The sequence below is a fragment of the Aquarana catesbeiana genome, linkage group LG08, assembly GCF_042186555.1.
Source record: "Aquarana catesbeiana isolate 2022-GZ linkage group LG08, ASM4218655v1, whole genome shotgun sequence".
Taxonomy (NCBI): domain Eukaryota; kingdom Metazoa; phylum Chordata; class Amphibia; order Anura; family Ranidae; genus Aquarana; species Aquarana catesbeiana.
In genome coordinates, this window is record NC_133331.1 from 21,918,945 (window position 1) to 21,940,785 (window position 21,841).

At 46.4% G+C, this 21,841-nt stretch overlaps 1 protein-coding gene across 1 annotated transcript in view; it reads right to left on the reverse strand.

Moving 5' to 3' along the window:
• The window catches only part of LOC141105632 (alpha-2-macroglobulin-like protein 1), a 351,206-nt gene that overhangs the window by 252,399 nt on the left and 76,966 nt on the right, over window positions 1–21,841 (reverse strand). Inside the window, exon 3 of the mRNA XM_073595595.1 lies at window positions 21,190–21,382. Coding sequence (XP_073451696.1) covers window positions 21,190–21,382 — 193 coding nt within the window. The remainder of the gene's footprint in view (window positions 1–21,189; window positions 21,383–21,841) is intronic.

Genomic DNA, 21,841 nt, shown 5'->3' on the forward strand with positions numbered 1-21,841 from the left:
CGAATGTTGCGGGCTCTCAACGTTGCCTTTACTGCATCAAATGATTTTCGTTGCTTCTGCGTTTCGACAGAATAGTTGGGGAAGATCATCAGTTTGGTGTTATGGAGTCGCAGGTCTCCCTGTACCCTGGAGGCATGGAGAACTTCATCCCAGTCCTGAAAGTTCAGCATGCGAAGGATGAATGTCCTGGGGGGGGCCCCTAGAGTACCCAGCTTGGGCGGGATGCGATGGGCTCTCTCTACATTGTACTGAGGGGAGAAGTGGACGTCAGGGAGGATTTTGCGGAGCATGTCCTCAATGAAGCCCATCAGATTCCCCCCTTCAGCCCCCTCCGGGAGGCCGATGATACGGAGGTTGTTCCTCCTATTTCTGTTTTCGCCGTCCTCTGCCTGGTAGTCAAGTGACTTCACTTTGGTCTGGAGGGTGCGGAGGGCCGCCGAGTGTTCCATGACCTCCGTTAGGCCAATCCTCTGCTCTGTCTCCGTGACTCTGGAGCGGAGCTTATCAAGGTCCTGGTGTATGAAGCCTTCGTCCATCTGCACCACCTCAATCTTGGCAGTGAGGGTCGACTGGCATGTCGCAATGGCTGCCATCACCTCCGCCAGCCAAGGTGGACGGGATTCGTTCGCCTCCATGCTGGAGGTCTGTGAGGCCACATGCGAGCAGCGTCTGGAGCGCAGCTGAACAGGAGCAAGAGGAGCGGCGGGAGCCGTCAGCAGGGCCTCTTCTATCAGGGGGGAATTTAAGCCAGTTTCCCCTACCGGACTGTGGTCTGGAGGATCTGCGCCTCATCTGGGTGTTGACGGAGGGTGAATCGAGGGGTTGGCCCCGGTGATCGAGTTTGCAGACAGAAAGCCGGCGGAGCTCATGGAGAGTGTGACCGCTCACGTCGCCATCTTGGACACGCTCCCCCCTGTAATGGCATTTTTTACTGCATGTATCATTTCAATGGCTTGGCTATGATTCATGTTTATGTTTGCATGACAATTTTGAGACTGCATTTACTCTGTCAATTGATGGCTAGCCGCATTCACGTTATTTAAAGTCCCAGGGCGATCTCCTGTTTTTTGTTGCATATATTGGAATGGAGGTGGTTTGCGGGTGACACCAGACCTTTTACTTTTTGTCTATTGAACCCGGGGGGAAGACACCCATTTAGCCCAAACCTGGTCTGCCGCCACCATTAGCCAATAATTGGTTACATACAGTTCTATTCTGTAGCCCTTTCAGCCATTTTGTCCAACACTCAGGTATCACATCTCCCATGGGCTGGTCTGGGCTCTTGGTGCTGTTCCCTGTTGGTGGCGTTGGTTATCATTCGGCTCTGGAGCTGCGATGTGTATAAGGGAGGCTTTCATACCTCCTGCTGTCCCCCCCTGCCCTGTCTGGGTGGGCAAGGCCACCTACACATCAGTGCCATGCGACCACACCTACCATGCGACGTCCGCGGTTGCGGCATCAGCTCACTATTGCATGGAATGTCAGCATGTGTGACTTGGGGGTATCTGCGCAGGCGTTTCCCCATTTGGCGGCAAGCGTCATCCACATTTGCGTGCCTTGTCACGCACACTTGGTGTTGGAGGCGGAGCTCACTGGGCCCTCTGGGGATATCAATTGAGGACCAGTCATGGCTGGGATCTGTTAGTCACTTCCTGTTTTCGGTTTCACTCACATGCAGCAGTTTCACTTCATTCAAGGTGAGTCCACACTCCTTGATGGATGCTAATCATCCATTCACTGAATTCACATTTGAGCACTTCATTTTAGCATGGTCTGCAATATATATTATTTCACACATTATTATGTTCACTCTCATGGTACACATTCTTCTAATTGATTTTACTGTCTCCGAGTTTACAAGTCCATCTAGCTTTGAACAACATTGATTCATATGTATATATTATATATTTTTCATTACATTGTATACTTCATGGTTACTCCTTTGGTATAGTACCAACTGACATACATATATTCTTATCTTAGCTGACATATACAATGGACTTGGATACATGCTATGTGGGACACACACTCTATCACACTGTTTGTCATATTTTTTCATTTACACATTCCATTTTTTTTTCTATCATCCCCTAGATTCAAAGCCAGTACCATTATTGAACCAGATTGGTTCATGCAAATACATACTTATATTATATACTACTTTACTTCTATGCTGTTATGACAGCTTCTATTGATACATATGCATTTATGAGTCAGTTGACATTACTAATAGATACTGGGAGATCTTTGATGACACACTTCCCCACCCTAGCTATGTCTGCCCTCAGTTTGTGCTCTGTTGGGTTGGTTTTTCTTCTGCCTCCTCAGTTCCAGAGCCGGACACAAATTACTACCGCCTCGGGGGATCCAGCAATGGGTAGTCTGATCCAGCCTGTGGTGAGTATAGGGTCATGCGTTTTGGACCCTCTTGACTAATTGTCACAATACCATCTTTGTGTTGATACTTATTTTGTTCATTATACCCCCTACAGATGTACTACACATGCATCTACCCCTGATGAAACGAGCATGGTCTTCTGAAACGCATTGGGATACTTTTCATGCCTGTGTACTTTGCAATTTACATTTTATACCATGATACACGTAATGACATTTTTTACTGTATGTATCATTTCAATGGCTTGGCTATGATTCATGTTTATGTTTGCATGACAATTTTAATACATTTTGAGACTGCATTTACTCTGTCTGTTGGCTAACCACATTCATCTCATTTAAAGTCCCTTGGTGATCTCCTGTTTTTTGTTGCACATATTGGGAGGGTGAATCGAGGGGTTGGCCCCGGTGGAATAGTGTTTGCAGACAGAAAGCCGGCGGAGCTCATGGAGAGTGTGACCGCTCACGTCGCCATCTTGGACACGCCCCCCCTTGTAATGGCATTTTTTACTGTATGTATCATTTCAATGGCTTGTCTATGATTCATGTTTATGTTTGCATGACAATTTTGAGACTGCATTTACTCTGTCAATTGATGGCTAGCCGCATTCACCTTATTTAAAGTCCCAGGGCAATCTCCTGTTTTTTGTTGCATATATTGGGATGGAGGTGGTTTGCGGGTGAAACCAGACCTTTTCCTTTTTGTCTCTTTCTCTAACTTTTTGGCATTGACATTGGCTGAATGACTGGAACCGCTATATATACTCATCAATAGGGATGAGCAGAACACCCCCTGGTTCAGTTTGCACCAGAACCTGCGAACGGACCGAAAATTTGCGCCCACTATAGAACCCCGTTAAAGTCTATGGGACTCGAACGTTCAAAATCAAAAGTGCTAATTTTAAAGGCTAATTGCCTAAAAATGGTTTGGGGACCCGGGTTCTGCCCCAGGGGACATGTATCAATGCAAAAAAAAGTTTTAAAAACGGCTGTTTTTTCGGGAGCAGTGATTTTAATGATGCTTAAAGTGAAAAAAAAGACGTGAAATATTCCTTTAAATATCGTACCTGGGGGGTGTCTATAGTATGCCTGTAAAGTGGCGTGTGTTTCCCGTGCTTAGAACAGTCCCTGCACAAAATGACATTTTTAAAGGAATAAAAGTCATTTAAACCTGCTTGCGGCTTTAATGTAATGTCGGGTTTTGGCAATATGGATGAAAATCAGTGAGACAAATGGCATGGGTACCCCACCCAGTCCATCACCAAGCCCTTTGGGTCTTGTATGGATATTAAGGGGAACCCCGCACCCAAATTAAAAAAAAGAAAGGTGTGGGGGCCCCCAGGCCCTATATACTCTGAACAGCAGTATACAGGCAGTGCAAACAAGACAGGGAATGTAGGTTTGTTGTTAAGTAGAATCTGTTTGTAATTTTGAACTGGTACATTTTTAAAGTGTAGCTCCAGCCAAAAAAATCTATTTTCAAGCTTTTTGGAAAACCTAGGGAAGGGTTATCACCCCTGTAACATTTGTTTTGCTGTCTGCGCACCTCTTCAGAAGATTTCACCTCACTTTCTGTCCCAATGACAAATGTTTTTTGAAAATTTGGGATTTTTAGTGAAACAAGGATTGGTGATAAAGCATCAGTGGAGAGGAGACACATTTTTCCCATATTAACTCTTACAGGAGAGAATTTCCCTTCCTAGGGGTAGATTTCATCTCACTTCCTGTTGTCTCCTCCTGTTTGCAAGTAGGAGTCGTTTGTAAGTCGGATGTTTGAAAGTAGGGGCCTGCCCTATATACCCTGCAGAAATTTGAGCATTAGATGTTGGTGTTGCCACAACACTGTAAGCCCTCACAGTTACTCTTGGTGGGCGCAGGAACGGGCCCTGCTGTGAACTATTAGATCAAGAATTGTAATTACATGCCCCTGTTGATCAGGGGCAGAAAAATTGGGCCTTTGGTGGTGGTGGTGTTGCCACAACACTGTAAGCCCTCACAGTTACTCTCTGTGGGCGCAGGAATTGGCCCTGCAGTGAAATATTAGATCAAGAATTGTAATTACATGCACCTGTTGAACAGGGGCAGAAAAATTGGGCCTTAGGCACTGGTGCCACAACACTGCAACCCCTCACAGATACTCTATTTGGAGCGCAGGAATGAGCCCTCCTGCAAAATATTGCATCAAAAATTGTAATTACACGACCCTGTTAAACAGGGGCTGAAAAATTGGGCATTAGGCACTGGTGCTGGTGCCACAAAACTGCAACTCCTCACAGATACTCTAGTTGGAGCGCAGGAACGAGCCCTGCTGCAAAGTATTGCATCAAAAATTGTAATTACATGCCCCTGTTAAACAGGGGCTGAAAAATTGGGCCTTAGCCACTGGTAGCGGCGCCTAGAACCAAAAATGTTCTTACAAGCTATCAGCATGATCATTGAGGAGGAAGAGGATAGTAACTCAGCATAACAGGATAGTCACTCAGCATTAGCATAGGCAGTCTTGAAGGGATCTGACATTTCAAAAAAAATTATTCGGTTACATCAGCATCAGGTGCTTGGTATCTGGTGGTGATCCAAGACTGATTCATTTTTATGAAGGTCAGTCGATCGACCGAGTCGGGGGACAGGCACACCCTGTGATCAGTTACAAAGCCTCCAGCAGCACTGAATGTGCGTTCCGAAAGAACGCTGGATGCAGGACAGGCCAGTAGCTCAATTGCATACTTGCAAGCTCTGGCCAGTGATCCATCCTCAAGACCCAGTAACCCAGAGGATTTTCGGTGGGAAAGGTGTCCAAGTCAGATCTTGCCCCTAGGTATTCCTGCACCATGTAAAACAGACACTGGCGATGGTTGCTGGAACCGATCATACCTTGGGGCTGCAGACTAAAAAATTGCCTGAATGCATTGGTTAGACGGCCACCTTCTTCACCGCTCCTTCTTAGACTGACCGAAGCCTCAGCAACACGTTGTCCAGGAACAGGAGTTTGTAACCTCCCAGTCTCTGGCAACGTGTTGCACAGACCTTTCTGCAAGGCCTCCCGAAGATGTTTCATCCTCTGCTCCCTCTGCGACGGCAAGATAAGGTCCGCAACCTTACCCTTGTAAGGTGGCTCAAGGAGGGTTGCCAGCCAGTAACGATTCCTCTCCTTGATACCACGAATACGAGGATCCTTTCGCAGGCTTTGCAGGATCAGGGAGGCCATGCAGCGTAGGTTTGCTGAGGCATTCGGTTTGGAGTCCTCTGGGTCACTAAGGACGACATGATCCGCAGCCACCTCCTCACAGCCATGTACAAGTCCATGGGTTTTTGGGGACTGTAAATGATCCCTTAACCACCTCCATGCTGACACAATCCTCCTCTTCCTCGGCCTCTTCCTGTGTGATCGGCGGGCACGCAGAAACACAATCTGGATAAAGGGGGCCTTGAGAGCTAAGGAAGTCCTCCTCTTCCTGCCTCTGTTCTGCCTCAAGTGCCCTGTCCATTATTCCACACAGCGTGTGCTCCAACAGGTGGACAAGAGGGACAGTGTCACTGATGCATGCACTGTCACTGCTCACCATCCTCGTGGCCTCCTCAAATGGTGACAGGACCGTGCATGCATCCCTGATCATGGCCCACTGGCGTGGGGAAAAAAAAAACTCCCCTGACCCTGTCCTGGTGCCATAGTTGCACAGGTACTCATTGATGGCCCTCAGCCACTGCAGCATGGCCAACGTTGAGTTCCACCTGGTGGGCATGCCACAGATTAGGCGGTTCTTGGGCAGGTTAAAGTCCTTTTGGAGGTCAGCCAGCCGGGCACTGGCATTATATGACCAGCGGAAATGCACACAGACTTTCCTGGCCTGCCTCAGGACATCCTGTAAGCCCGGGTACCTGCCCAAGAACCGCTGCACCACCAAGTTAAGGACGTGAGCCAAACAGGGCACATGGGTCAGTTGGCCCTGTTGGAGGGCATCTTTTGGCCTGCGTACTTGCGTAGCCCCTTGAACACCTACGGAGCACCGCTGGTTCCAAAGACAAAGCACAGGAAAAGGCCATGGAGGAAGAAGAAGAGGAGGGGGTGGAGGAGAGAGGTGTGTCAGAATCACCAGTAGTAGCATTTTGGAGGCGTGGTGGCGGAACAACCTCCAATACTACTGCACCTTGTCCTGCATCCTTCCCAGCTGCCAGCAGAGTCACCTAATGCGCCATGAAAGATAGGTAACGTCCCTGTCCATGCCTGCTGGACCATGAGTCAGTGGTAATATGCACCTTACCACTGACCACCCTGTCCAGCGAGGCCAAGACATTGCCTTCCACATGCCGGTAGAGAGCCGAAATTGCCTTCCGTGAGAAAAAGTGGCGTTTGGGAACCTGCCACTGAGGAACCACACATTCCACAAACTCACAGAAGGGGGCAGAGTCTACCAATTGAAAAGGCAGCAGTTTAAGTGCTAGCAATTTAGCCAAGCTAGCATTCAACCGCTGGGCATGTTGATGGCTTGGAGAGAACTTCTTTCTCCGGTGCAGCCGCTGGGGCAGGGAAATTTGCCTGGCACAATCTGACGTCGGTGTACCAAAAGCAGATTGCCTGCAAGTACTTGGCTGTGACACACCTAATTCTACACCTTCATTCCTCTCAGTGCAGGTCTCAGAGAGGACTGAAGGTATAGTGGGGTTGGAGACCCCAGCTGATGAGGAGCAAGGAGAGGTCCTCTTTGTTCTTTGGTGTGAGTCTTTAAGGTACGCTTGCCAATGAACTGCATGGCAGGTCGACATATGTCTGGTCAAGCATGTGGGTGATGTTTTGGCCACGCGAGATTTGCTTGAGACATATGTTGCAAATAGCATCGGTGCGATCTGATGCACTCGTCTCAAAAAAGCCCACACCAAAGAACTTTTGGAATAACGCACATAGACAGCAGTGCCCTGCACATGCGGAGCTCTGTGGTGTGATGCAGTAGGTGTGTTGCCCTTAAGCTGGCCCCTGGAGGGCATCCTGCCTCGTTGGTGATGTGGCTCCTCCTCTCTCCTATCAGGCACCCACGTGGAGTCAGTGACCTTATCATCCCCTCCCTCCTCATCACTGGTGCAAACCTGGCAGTATGCTGCAGCTGGGGGAACATGACTGCCAGATTGCTGTCCTTCTTGGGCACCCCTCTCTCTGGGCTCATGTTACTGCCTTCCTCTATCAGGGTACCATCATCGAAGCCTTCAAAATGCTGGGCATCCTCCTGGAGTATGTACCCAACACTGTGGTCAAACAGTTCGGGGGACTCCTCAGGAGGACATGGTGGGGCTAGGGAAGGAGTGACTGATGCCATTGAGCCGAGGGTAGAGGCCGCGTTGGCAGCTGCTTTGCCAGACAAAGTACCCTGAGCATGGGTGAGAGAGGATGAGGAGGATGAGGACGGCTTGGTCACCAACTCTACCAAGTCTTCCGCATGCTGTGGCTCAACACGGTCAGCTGCTGAAAAAAGGGACAAGCGTGTCCCACGGCCACGTGCTGATGAAGATGCACCGTGTCCATGACCAGCACTGTTGCCTCTAGATACAGAACCTGCTTACCCTCTTTTATTGGCTTGTGACTGTCTGCCTCTCCTTGTTGGCCTTCCATACATACTAATGGCCTGCAGTGAGATGTAGCTGCACAAAACTGGTATGTATATATATACTGATTATACTGCAGCTAGCAGAATCACTGCCTGCCTGTAGTATTATTAGTATGAGAACACCAGCACTTGTCTTCAGGTAGCTATAGGTGCAACTGTGCAGGGGTACACAGTACACTAACTGTAAATACTGCAAGCTGCCTGCCTGTGGTATTAATAGGATCAGAAGAAGAAAAACAGCACTTGTCTTCAGGTAGCTACAGGTGCAACTGTTCAGTGGTACACAGTACACTAACTGTAAAAGCTCAGTATATTCAGGACCCCACTATTACCAATCGTGGGGCTTGGAAGGATGCACAATCCTCATACAGACAGGTCTCTATGAACAAGGCCGCGCGGTCTGGCTTTTTGTCCAGATGTCGTAATTTCGAGGAGGGTGAAAAAACGGGCAGAATGTTATCTGTAATTCCAAAGTCTCAGGAAAATACCAACTTTTTTTTCAGCTATTCGTACAGCAGGGGGAGATATTTCTCGAGATCAGAATGTAATCCTACAATCTTTTGTTTCTTTTTATAGTAACCTATATCAAAATAAAACTAAACACTCCAAGATAAGAATTAAGGAATTCCTAGATCAGATCCACTAAAACTCCCCTCCTTGTCGGTAAATTCTAAAGAGGAAATTGATGCCCCCCTGACCTTAGAGGAACTGGTCAGAGCAGTATCAGAAAGCCCAAACGATAAGGCGCTGGGTACTGACGGCCTACCTTCAGAAGTATATAAACATCATAGGGAGGTGTTGCTTCCAGAACTACTGAAGGTTCTCAATCATGCCTTAGAATCATTCAAGCTTCCAGATTCTATGAAGGATGCCTGTATTATTGTATTGCCAAAATCTGGAAAGGACCCTTTGGCTCCGGAATCTTACCGCCCGATATCATTGTTGAACTCAGACACTAGGATTCTAGCCAGGGTCCTTGCCACAAGACTAAATAGACATATTCAGGGATTGATTCATCAAGACCAGTGTGGCTTTATCCCTACAAGATCTACAGCAACCAACTTGAGGAGGCTATACTTAAATATGCAATTACCATCTGATAATCCTGGGAGCAGAGTGATTTTGTCACTCGATGCTGCGAAAGCTTTCGACAACGTTGAGTGGACATACCTGTGGAAGGTGATGGGTGCGTTCGGCCTCGGGGAAAGATTTATACGGTGGATTAAAATGCTGTATTCTGCCCCAAGGGCCAGTATGCATTTAAATGGTATGGTATCTGAATTTTTTTCACTATACAGAGTAGGGATGAGCCGAACACCCCCCGGTTCGGTTCGCACCAGAACCCGCGAACGGACCGAAAGTTCGCACGAACGTTAGAACCCCATTGACGTCTATGGGACTCGAACGTTCGAAATCAAAAGTGCTCATTTTAAAGGCTAATTTGCATGGTATTGTCCTAAAAAGGGTTTGGGGACCCGGGTCCTACCCCAGGGGACATGTATCAATGCAAAAAAAACTTTTAAAAACGGCCGTTTTTTCGGGAGCAGTGATTTTAATGATGCTTAAAGTAAAAAAAAAAAAGTGAAATATTCCTTTAAATATCGTACCTGGGGGGTGTCTATAGTATGCCTGTAAAGTGACGCGTGTTTCCCATGTTTAGAACAGTCCCTGCACCAAATGTCATTTTTAAAGGAAAAAATCTCATTTAAAACTGCTTGCGGGTTTAATGTCATGTCGGGTCATGGCAATATGGATGAAAATCAGTGAGACAAACGGCATGGGTACCCCCCAGTCCATTACCAGGCCCTTTGGGTCTTGTATGGATATTAAGGGGAACCCCGCACCCAAATTAAAATAAGGAAAGGTGTGGGGCCACCAGGCCCTATATACTCTGAACAGCAGTATACAGGCGGTGCAAACAAGACAGGGACTGTAGGTTTGTTGTTAAGTAGAATCTGTTTGTAATTTTGAACATTTTTAACGTGTTTAGCTCCAGCCAAAAAATCTTTTCTAAGCTTTTTGGAAAACATAGGGAAGGGTTATCACCCCTGTGACATTTGTTTTGCTGTCTTTCCTCCTCTTCAGAAGATTTCACCTCACTTTTTTGTCCCAATGAAAAATGTTTTTTGAAAATTTGGGTTTTTTTGTGGAACAAGGATTGGAAAGCATCAGTGGAAAGGAGAAATTGTTTTCCCATATTAACTCTTACAGGAGAGAATTTCCCTTCCTAGGGGTAGATTTCATCTCACTTCCTGTTGTCTCCTTCCGTTTGCAAGTAGGAGTCGTTTGTAAGTTAGATGTTTGAAAGTAGGGTCCTGCCCTATATACTCAGCAGAAATTTGGGCCTTAGGTGTTGCTGTGGCCACAACACTGTAAGCCCTCACAGGGCCCTGCTGTGAAATATTAGATCAAGAATTGTAATTACATGCCCCTGTTGAACAGGAGCTGAAAAATTAGGCCTTAGGCACTGGTGCTGGTGCCACAACACTGCAACCCCTCACAGACACTCTAGTTGGAACGCAGGAACGAGCCCTGCTGCAAATTATTGCTTCAAAAATTGTAATTACACGCCCCTGTTAGACAGGGGCAGAAAAATTGGGCCTTAGGCACTGGTGCTGGTGCCACAACACTGCAACCCCTCACAGACACTCTAGTTGGAACGCAGGAACGAGCCCTGCTGCAAAGTATTGCATCAAAAATTGTAATTACACGCCCCTGTTAGACAGGGGCAGAAAAATTGGGCCTTAGGCACTGGTGCTGGTGCCACAACACTGCAACCCCTCACAGACACTCTAGTTGGAACGCAGGAACGAGCCCTGCTGCAAAGTATTGCATCAAAAATTGTAATTACACGCCCCTGTTAGACAGGGGCAGAAAAATTGGGCCCTAGGCACTGGTGCTGGTGCCACAACACTGCAACCCCTCACAGACACTCTAGTTGGAATGCAGGAACGAGCCCTGCTGCAAAGTATTACATCAAAAATTGTAATTACACGCCCCTGTTAAACAGGGGCTGAAAAATTGTGCCTTAGGCACTGGTGGTGGCGCCCAGAACCAAAAATGTTCTTACAAGCTATCAGCGTGATGATTGAGGAGGAAGAGGATAATTACTCAGGGATAGTCACTCAGCATCAGCATAGGCAGTCTTTGAAGGGATCTGAGATTTCAAAAAAAATTATTCGGTTACATCAGCATCAGGTGCTTGGTAGCTGGTGGTGATCCAAGACTCATTCATTTTTATGAAGGTCAGCCGATCGACCGAGTCGGTGGACAGACGCACCCTGTGATCGGTTACCACGCCTCCAGCAGCACTGAATGTGCGTTCCGAAAGAACGCTGGATGCAGGACAGGCCAGTAGCTCAATTGCATACTGTGCAAGCTCTGGCCAGTGATCCATCCTCAAGACCCAGTAACCCAGAGGATTTTCGGTGGGAAAGGTGTCCAAGTCTGATCTTGCCCCTAGGTATTCCTGCACCATGTAAAACAGACGCTGGCGATGGTTGCTGGAACCGATCATACCTTGGGGCTGCGGACCAAAAAATTGTCTGAACGCATCGGTCAGACGGCCACCTTCTCCACCGCTCCTTCTTTGACTGACCGAAGCCTCAGCAACACGTTGTCCAGAAACAGGAGTTTGTAACCTCCCAGTCTCTGGGAACGCGTTGCACAGACCTTTCTGCAAGGCCTCCCGAAGATGTTTCATCCTCTGCTCCCTCTGCGATGGCAAGATAAGGTCCGCAACCTTACCCTTGTAACGTGGATCAAGGAGGGTTGCCAGCCAGTATTGGTCCTTCTCCTTGATACCACGAATACGAGGATCCTTACGCAGGCTTTGCAGGATCAGGGAGGCCATGCAGCGTAGGTTTGCTGAGGCATTCGGTCCGGAGTCCTCTGGGTCACTAAGAACGACATGGTCCGCAGCCACCTCCTCCCAGCCACGTACAAGTCCATGTGTTTCTTGGGACTGATCCCTTAAAGACTGCTGCTGATGCTGAGTGCCAGGCTCCACCTCCATACTGACACAATCTTCCTCCTCCTCCTCTTCCTCCTCGTCCTCTTCCTGTGTGATCGGCGGGCACGCAGGAACACTGTCTGGATAAAGGGGGCCTTGAGAGCTAAGGAAGTCCTCCTCTTCCTGCCTCTGTTCTGCCTCAAGTGCCCTGTCCATTATTCCACGCAGCGTGTGCTCCAACAGGTGGACAAGGGGGACAGTGTCACTGATGCATGCACTGTCACTGCTCACCATCCTCGTGGCCTCCTCGAATGGTGACAGGACAGTGCATGCATCCCTGATCATGGCCCACTGGCGTGGGGAAAAAAAACCAAGCTCCCCTGACCCTGTCCTGGTGCCATAGTCGCACAGGTACTCATTGATGGCCCTCTGCTGCGTGTGCAGCCGCTGCAGCATGGCCAACGTTGAGTTCCACCTGGTGGGCATGTCACAGATTAGGCGGTTCTTGGGCAGGTTAAACTCCTTTTGGAGGTCCGTCAGCCGAGCACTGGCATTATATGACCGGCGGAAATGCACACAGACTTTCCTGGCCTGCCTCAGGACATCCTGTAAGCCCGGGTACCTGCCCAAGAACCGCTGCACCACCAAGTTAAGGACGTGAGCCAAACAGGGCACATGGGTCATTTGTCCCTGTCGGAGGGCAGAGAGGAGGTTGGTGCCATTGTCGCAAACCACCATTCCTGCCTTAAGTTGGCGTGGCGTCAACCACCTCTGAACCTGCCCCTGCAGAGCTGACAGAACCTCTGCCCCAGTGTGGCTCCTGTCCCCCAAGCACACCAGCTCAAGCACCGCATGGCATCTTTTGGCCTGCGTACTTGCGTAGCCCCTTGAACGCCTACGGAGCACCGCTGGTTCCGAGGAAGAGGCCATGGAGGAAGAAGAAGAGGAGGGGGTGGAGGAGAGAGGTGTGTCACAATCAGCATTTTGGAGGCGTGGTGGCAGAACAACCTCCAACACTACTGCACCTTGTCCTGCATCCTTCCCAGCTGCCAGCAGAGTCACCCAATGCGCCGTGAAACTTAGGTAACGTCCCTGTCCATGCCTGCTGGACCATGAGTCAGCGGTAATATGCACCTTACCGCTGACCGCCCTGTCCAGCGAGGCATGGACATTGCCTTCCACATGCCGGTAGAGAGCCGGAATCGCCTTCCGTGAGAAAAAGTGGCGTTTGGGTACCTGCCACTGAGGAACCGCACATTCCACAAACTCACGGAAGGGGGCAGAGTCTACCAACTGAAAAGGCAGCAGTTGAAGTGCTAGCAATTTTGCCAAGCTAGCATTCAACCGCTGGGCATGTGGATGGCTGGGAGCAAACTTCTTTCGGCGGTGCAGCAGCTGGGGCAGGGAAATTTGCCTGGTACAATCTGACGTCGGTGTACCAAAAGCAGATTGCCCACAAGTACTTGGCTGTGACACACCTAATTCTACACCTTCATTCCTCTCACTGCAGGTCTCAGAGAGGACTGAAGGTCTAGTGGGGTTGGAAATCTCAGCTGATGAGGAGCAAGGAGAGATCCTCTTTGTTCTTTGGTGTGGGTCTTTTAGATACGCTTGCCAACGAACTGCATGGCAGGTCAACATATGTCTGGTCAAGCATGTGGTACCCAAGCGGGAGATATTTTGGCCACGCGAGATACGCTTGAGACATATGTTGCAAATAGCAGCGGTGCGATCTGATGCACTCGTCTCAAAAAAGGCCCACACCAAAGAACTTTTTGAATAACGCGCAGAGACTGCAGCGCCCTGCACATGTGGAGCTTTGGGGTGTGATGCAGTCAATGTGTTGCCCTTAGGCTGGCCCCTGGAGGGCATCCTGCCTCGTTGGTGATGTGCTGCCGCCTCCTCCTCCTCCTCCTCCTCCTCCTCCTCCTCCTCCTCTCTCCTATCAGGCACCCACGTTGAGTCAGTGACCTCATCATCCCCTCCCTCCTCATCACTGGAGCAAACCTGGCAGTATGCTGCAGCAGGGGGAGCATGACTGCCAGATTGCTGTCCTTCTTGGGCACCCCCTCTGTCCGCGCTCATGTTACTGCCTTCATCGAGCTCAGTATCGTCATCAGAGCCTTCCAAACGCTGGGCATCCTCCTGGAGCATGTACCCAACACTGTGGTCAAACAGTTCGAGGGAATCCTCATGAGGACATGGTGGAGCTAGGGAAGGAGTCACTGATGACATTGAGCTGAGGGAAGAGGCCGCTGCTTTGCCAGACAAAGCACCCTGGGCATGGGTGAGAGAGGATGAGGAGGATGAGGACGGCTTGGTCATCCACTCGACCAAGTCTTCCGCATGTTGCGGCTCAACATGGCCAGCTGCCGAAAAAAAGGCCAAGCGTGTCCCATGGCCACGTGCTGATGAGGATGCACCGTCTCCACGACCAGCACTAGACACAGAGCCTGCTTGCCCTCTCTTATTGGCTTGTGACTGTCTGCCTCTCCTTCTTGGCCTTCCAGACATACTAATGGCCTGTAGCTGCACTAAGCTGGGATAGAACACCTGTAATTTTCTTCAAGTAGCTTTATATACTGTAACCAGACAAGCCTGCCTGTCAGTAGGAAGATAACAGGAACGGATCTAGCTGAACACTGTGAGCAGGACGCACTGTACTAAATGTAAATAGTCTAGCTGCCTGACCGTGGTACTAATAGGATCAAATAGAACACCTGTAATTTTCTTCAGGTAGCTTTATATACTGTAACCAGACAAGCCTGCCTGTCAGTAGGAAGATAACAGGAACGGATCTAGCTGTACACTGTGAGCAGGACGCACTGTACTAAATGTAAATAGTCTAGCTGCCTGACCGTGGTACTAATAGGATCAAATAGAACACCTGTAATTTTCTTCAGGTAGCTTTATATACTGTAACCAGACAAGCCTGCCTGTCAGTAGGAAGATAACAGGAACGGATCTAGCTGTACACTGTGAGCAGGACGCACTGTACTAAATGTAAATAGTCTAGCTGCCTGACCGTGGTACTAATAGGATCAAATAGAACACCTGTAATTTTCTTCAGGTAGCTTTATATACTGTAACCAGACAAGCCTGCCTGTCAGTAGGAAGATAACAGGAACGGATCTAGCTGAACACTGTGAGCAGGACGCACTGTACTAAATGTAAATAGTCTAGCTGCCTGACCGTGGTACTAATAGGATCAAATAGAACACCTGTAATTTTCTTCAGGTAGCTTTATATACTGTAACCAGACAAGCCTGCCTGTCAGTAGGAAGATAACAGGAACGGATCTAGCTGTACACTGTGAGCAGGACGCACTGTACTAAATGTAAATAGTCTAGCTGCCTGACCGTGGTACTAATAGGATCAAATAGAACACCTGTAATTTTCTTCAGGTAGCTTTATATACTGTAACCAGACAAGCCTGCCTGTCAGTAGGAAGATAACAGGAACGGATCTAGCTGAACACTGTGAGCAGGACGCACTGTACTAAATGTAAATAGTCTAGCTGCCTGACCGTGGTACTAATAGGATCAAATAGAACACCTGTAATTTTCTTCAGGTAGCTTTATATACTGTAACCAGACAAGCCTGCCGGTCAGTAGGAATTTAACAGGAACGGATCTAGCTGAACACTGTGAGCAGGACGCACTGCACTAAATGTAAATAGCAGGAACGGATCTAGCTGAACACTGTGAGCAGGACGCACTGCACTAAATGTAAATAGTCTAGAAGATAACAGGAACGGATCTAGCTGAACACTGTGAGCAGGACGCACTGCATTAAATGTAAATAGTCTAGATAGAAGATAACAGGAACGGATCTAGCTAAACTGAATACAGTGTATATATATATATGCAACACCTGGGATGCATATATATACACAATACACTGTAAGTGCAGCTAACTGACTGACTGTTCTGCCTAATCTATCTAACTCAAATCAAATGACACTGTCTCTCTCTCTCTCTATCTCTCAGCACACCGGAACACACACTACACAGGGCCGCCGTGCAGGCGGCCTTATATAGTGTGGGGTGTGTACTAAATGCCCTGAGCCGTAATTGGCCAAAGCCACCCTGGCTTTGGCCAATTACAGCTCTCTCTACTGACAGCGCTGTGATTGGCCAAGCATGCGGGTCATAGTGCATGCTTGGCCAATCATCAGCCAGCAATGCACTGCGATGCCGCAGTGAATTATGGGCCGTGACGCGCCACACGAATTTAGCGCGAACGGCCCATAACGTTCGCAATTCGGCGAACGATCGAACAGCCGATGTTCGAGTCGAACATGGGTTCGACTCGAACACGAAGCTCATCCCTAATACAGAGGAACTAGACAGGGATGTCCCCTGTCTCCTCTTCTATTCGCAATGGCCATTGAACCCCTGGCTGAAGCCATCCGACAATCAGAATCAATTTGTGGATTTATTAGAGGAACGAGGACTGAAAAAATCTCTCTATATGCAGATGACGCTCTGCTCTTTCTTGGGGATACGGATAAATCTTTAAGATCTTTATTGGCACTTATACAAAATTTCGTCTTGCTTTCGGGATATGTCATTAACTGGGATAAATCTGTTTTGCTTCCATTGGACAACCCTAGTTTGTCCATGTTAAGAGAGGCTCCTCAGGTTAAAATTGTTTCATCATTTAAATACTTGGGAATAATGATACATTCCAAGGTAGCAAATTATTTGATAGATAATTTATCCCCTATCCTTACTAAACTCCAGCTTAAGAGTACGGCATGGACTAAGTTGCCATTATCGGTGGTGGGTCGAGCAAACCTTATAAAAATGACCTGGGCCCCTCAATTATTATATATTTTTCATAACTCACTGATATGGATACCTCTCAAATTTTTCAAAAAGATAGAATCAATTTTTCGAAAGTTAATATGGAAAGGAAAAAAATCCCAGGATTAGGCTATCAATTCAGTCCAGAGAGAAAGGGATGAGGGCGGATTGGCGATACCCTAGCCCAGACTGTATTTCATAGCCGCCCAGCTTCAGCATTTTGCTGGCTGGGGAGTTGTGAACTGGGAGGACTCTAATCAGGCCCTACTGCTAAGTAACAGTTCTCACTATAACCTCCTGGCCCAGCTGGAATTTGAGGCCTTTGCTTATACCTGTAAGAGCCCTACAATGTCACTCATGAATAGAGTTTGGAAGGAAATGAGGAGTATAATGAAATATGAAGGTGCTTCGGAGTACTCACCACTTTGGGGGAATAGGCAATATAAAGAACTATATAATAAATTGGGGTGAGTGGCGCTACCTATTAATGATTCATATCAAGACGTGAACAGAGAACAGAGAGAGGAGGAAGGAGGAGGGGCCAGATGCTACACCACTATTGGGTGTGCCACACCTATACCTACTGTATGTGATCCCACCTCAAATATAATCCCAGTAAGTCAGATATTGGTGTGTCTGTAATCTGTCACTAAATGTTAAGTTAGCATCCGGTGTAGTAATATATAACCCAGACTCAGTTATGCCACCATTACTACAAAATTAAATAAAATTAAAATTAAATATGTGATAAATGTTGACATTCCATGCCCCACTGGGGTATGTGCATATGTGACCTTACAGAAGTGTTCAAATTCTTGGTGCAAGAAAAATAAAAATAAAAATAAACTAAACGTGATCCGTGACAGATACAGTATACACCAAAGGACTGTTTTTAGGGTATATATGGAGCCTACTATACAGTAGCCTGTTATTAATTCCCTAGTGATTCCCTGGTACTAATAGCCAGGATATAAAACTTAATACAAATATAAAATCATTAGATTATAAACCACACTCATATAAATATCACCATTTGTGTATCCAAATCCAAAAATCAAAAAGGATGAAACCGCATTAAACCGACACACTATGCTTCCGTGACAGGTATGAGAAAAGTTCATAAATGTGCAAATAACAGTCCATATAATGTGCATAATATTCTTCAAACAGTGTGACAGAAAACAGATGGTGACTTGGGTGCTCGCAGTATCCGCTGGTGACTTTGTGCTCCCCCTCAAGGGTCCCCACTCACCGAATCCACTCACCCCCAGGGGCAATGCGCATAAAGATGTAACCGCTGCAGTTAATTCACCATCACCACCATAGTTATTACGATACCAAGGATGGGCCTCTATCTTCAGGTAGATTGTAGTATGATCTGTAGTTCGTTCCAGACTCCAAACGCCACAATTCTGCTCTTCAAGGTTCTGCGACGCTTCCCAACATCTTCCACATGTAGACAGCTGTCACATGACACCCCCTTGCACAGCCCGCTGGGTAACCTGAACCGGCGCAGAGAACGTCGAGAAGTGCAGATTCCAAAAATTGGCAGGGAAGACATTTGAAATCTGCACTTCCTGACGTTCTCTGCGCCGGTTCAGGTTACCCAGCGGGCTGTGCAAGGGGGTGTCACGTGACAGCTGTCTACATGTGGAAGATGTTGGGAAGTGTCACATAACCTTGAAGAGCAGAGTTGTGGCGTTTGGAGTCTGGAACGAACCACAGATCATACAACAATCTACCTGAAGCTAGAGGCCCATCCTTGGTATCGTAATAACTATGGTGGTGAATTAACTGCAGCGGTTACATCTATATGTGCATTGCCCCTTTGGGGGTGAGTGGATTCGGTGAGTGGGGACCCTTGAGGGGGAGCACAAAGTCACCAGCGGATACTGCGAGCACCCAAGTCACCATCTGTTTTCTGTCACACTGTTTGAAGAATATTATATGCACATTATATGGACTGTTATTTGCACATTTATGAACTTTTCTCATACCTGTCACGGAAGCATAGTTTGTCCGCTTAATGCGGTTTCATCCTTTTTGATTTTTGGATTTGGATACACAAATGGTGATATTTATATGAGTGTGGTTTATAATCTAATGATTTTATATTTGTATTAAGTTTTATATCCTGGCTATTAGTACCAGGGAATCACTAGGGAATTAATAACAGGCTACTGTATAGTAGGCTCCATATGTTCCCTAAAAACAGTCCTTTGGGATATACTGTATCTATCACGGATCACGTTTAGTTTATTTTTATTTTTCTTGCACCAAGAGTTTGAACACTTCTATAAGGTCACATATGCACATACCCCAGTGGGGCATGGAATGTCAACATATATCACATATTTAATTTTGTAGTAATGGTGGCATAACTGAGTCTGAGTTATATATTACTACACCGGATGCTAACTTAACATTTAGTGACAGATTACAGACACACCAATATCTGACTTACTGGGATTATATTTGAGGTGGGATCACTTACAGTAAGTATAGGTGTGGCACACCCAATAGTGGTGTAGCATCTGGCCCCTCCTCCTTCCTCCTCTCTCTGTTCTTTGTTCACGTCTTGATATGAATCATTAATAGGTAGTGCCACTCACCGAAATTTATTATATTCTGTCTACCTGGAGACCCCTTAGGGGAGCTCTATTAGGGGAGGCTGCAGACCTATTAGGCGTCCTAAGCGCAGTCATACATATACATATATATATATATATATATATATATATATATATATATATATATATATATATATATATATATATATATATATATATTATATATATATATATTTGTGTATGCAATATAAAGAACTAGGTAAACTGGAGGGATTTGAAAGCTGGCGCTTTAAGGGCCTCAAATATATAACACAGTTGTACTCACACAATATTCTATGCTCCTTTCAGGATCTGCAAGAATCTTTTTATTTACCTCATCATAGTTTTTTTAAATACTTACACCTACGACATGCGGTCCAATCTCAGTTTAAAGGGGAAAAGAAAGTGATAAAACCAAGGCCACTTATAACTTTATTAGCACGGATGACAGAAAAAAAAGGCTTGATCTCATCTCTATATGGTCAACTTACAAGATCATATCGAGATGAGGGTGTTAGCCCGGGCAGAAGAGGGTTGGACCTAGATATAGGGGATATTTCAGATGAAACTTGGCAAATAATATTAGAAAGGGTACCCCTAGTTTCATTATCACCAGCACAATGTCTGACCCAATTATTTATAATTTACAGGGTATATAGAACACCGGTCAAACTGTTTAAGTGGGGTAGGTGTGATTCGCCAGACTGTCCATGGTGCCAAAAATCACCTGCTGATTTAATACATATGTTGTGGAATTGTCCTAAACTGGCTAAATATTGGCGAGAGGTGGTGAATACAATTAAACTTATATCCATAAAGACCCTAAAACTTGACTGTTGGGGTACCTTGATGAAGAACTTATGCCCCATGAGATTCTGATGCCAGTTAGCAGACTACTGTTTATGGCACGAAAGCTAATTGCCCTAAGGTGGATATCTCCGAGTGCACCTTCCTTTGAGGAATGGCGCCTTCATGTAAACGACAATATTCTGAAGGAACAACAGATCTATTGTAGCAGAAGCATACCCAATTACTTGTATAAACTGTGGAAGCCATGGATTTCGGTTCCACGGTTAGCCCCATCCTTACTGGCTTTTGCTGATCTTTAGAAGGGTGGGCAAGTATAATTATGGATAGTAAAAATGGTACCAGACAGAAAATGGAGGTACTGTAGAGGGCAAAACCAGCGGGGAGAGAAGAATCTACTGAATATGTTGCTATTATTTGTGGTTAAATACTTGTTATGTGGATTGGAGAATATATGCAAGAAAAAGATAGAAAAATTCAGAATTTGCTGTGGATTGGCCATATGTAAGGTATTAGAAATAAGGAATTTATGTACAAACTGTATAAGTGATAATTACTATATCCAATAATATTGTATTCTGGTTTGTAATGTTGAAATATTTATAATAAAGAAGTATGGAATTTAAAAAAAACTGTAAATACTTCAAGCTGCCTGCCTGTGGTATTAATAGGATCAGAAGAGTGATCAGATTAGGGATCCCCCTCATGATTCATACCAGACACCTGTCAGTAATGCTTGTCGCTCATGGCCAAGAACCAGCGCGATGGGATTGCGCTGGAAACACATTCTCGCGATCAGGTACTGTAAATTTTATTATATTAGAACTTTCACTCTTGGTCAAAGAACTCTCATGTAACCCACATCATATCTTTGAGATAGTAAATCTTAAATATAATAAACAGGTAACAAGCCTGAGATGGGTAGAGTGGGGATTCGGTACATTCGGAGATCGATGCAGCGGAGAAGTTTATTGTTATGGGTAACATACATTTAAACCTTGTATATGGACAAGAGCCATTACCTGTCTGTCCTGGCTTGTATATAGCCTTGTCTGTTTGAATGATGGTTTTATAACTCTCCTTTTTCACAATAACGTAAGTACTTTCTCCTGTTGCCGTCGTCCACAATGTCAGGTTTCCATATGACTCCATTTTAATCTTGATGAAATATCTTAGTTTAGCAATCTCTTCGTTCCCGTGAGAGGGATTCGGAATCTATAGTTTGGAAGAGAAACTGATAATTACTGAGAATATTCAGTACAGTTCACCCTAGAGGGTCACTAAAATCTACTACAATAAGCCCCCCCCCCTCCCCCACACACACATCACATCCAAGATGGCAGTGCCCAATAGCATTCTCAGGTCTTCTGGATGTCTACAAAAAGGAAACTTTTACAAGTAAAAGCTTTTATACATTAAATGCACATACTGGATAATCTTATGGGAAGTGGTCTGGTGACAGGGTCACTTTAACCACTTCCTGCCGGCAGGGCATAAATGGATGTCCTCTGGTTTCAGTGCTTATACCGGGATGATGCCTGCCCCTACAGGCATCATCCCAGTATCAATGTTTTCAAACAGTGATTCTGAACAAGGCAGAAGTGCTCTGAGTGTCTAATTTTATTTTATCTGTATTTATTTTTAAAGCCCGTGGTATGTGAACACACTCCAAAA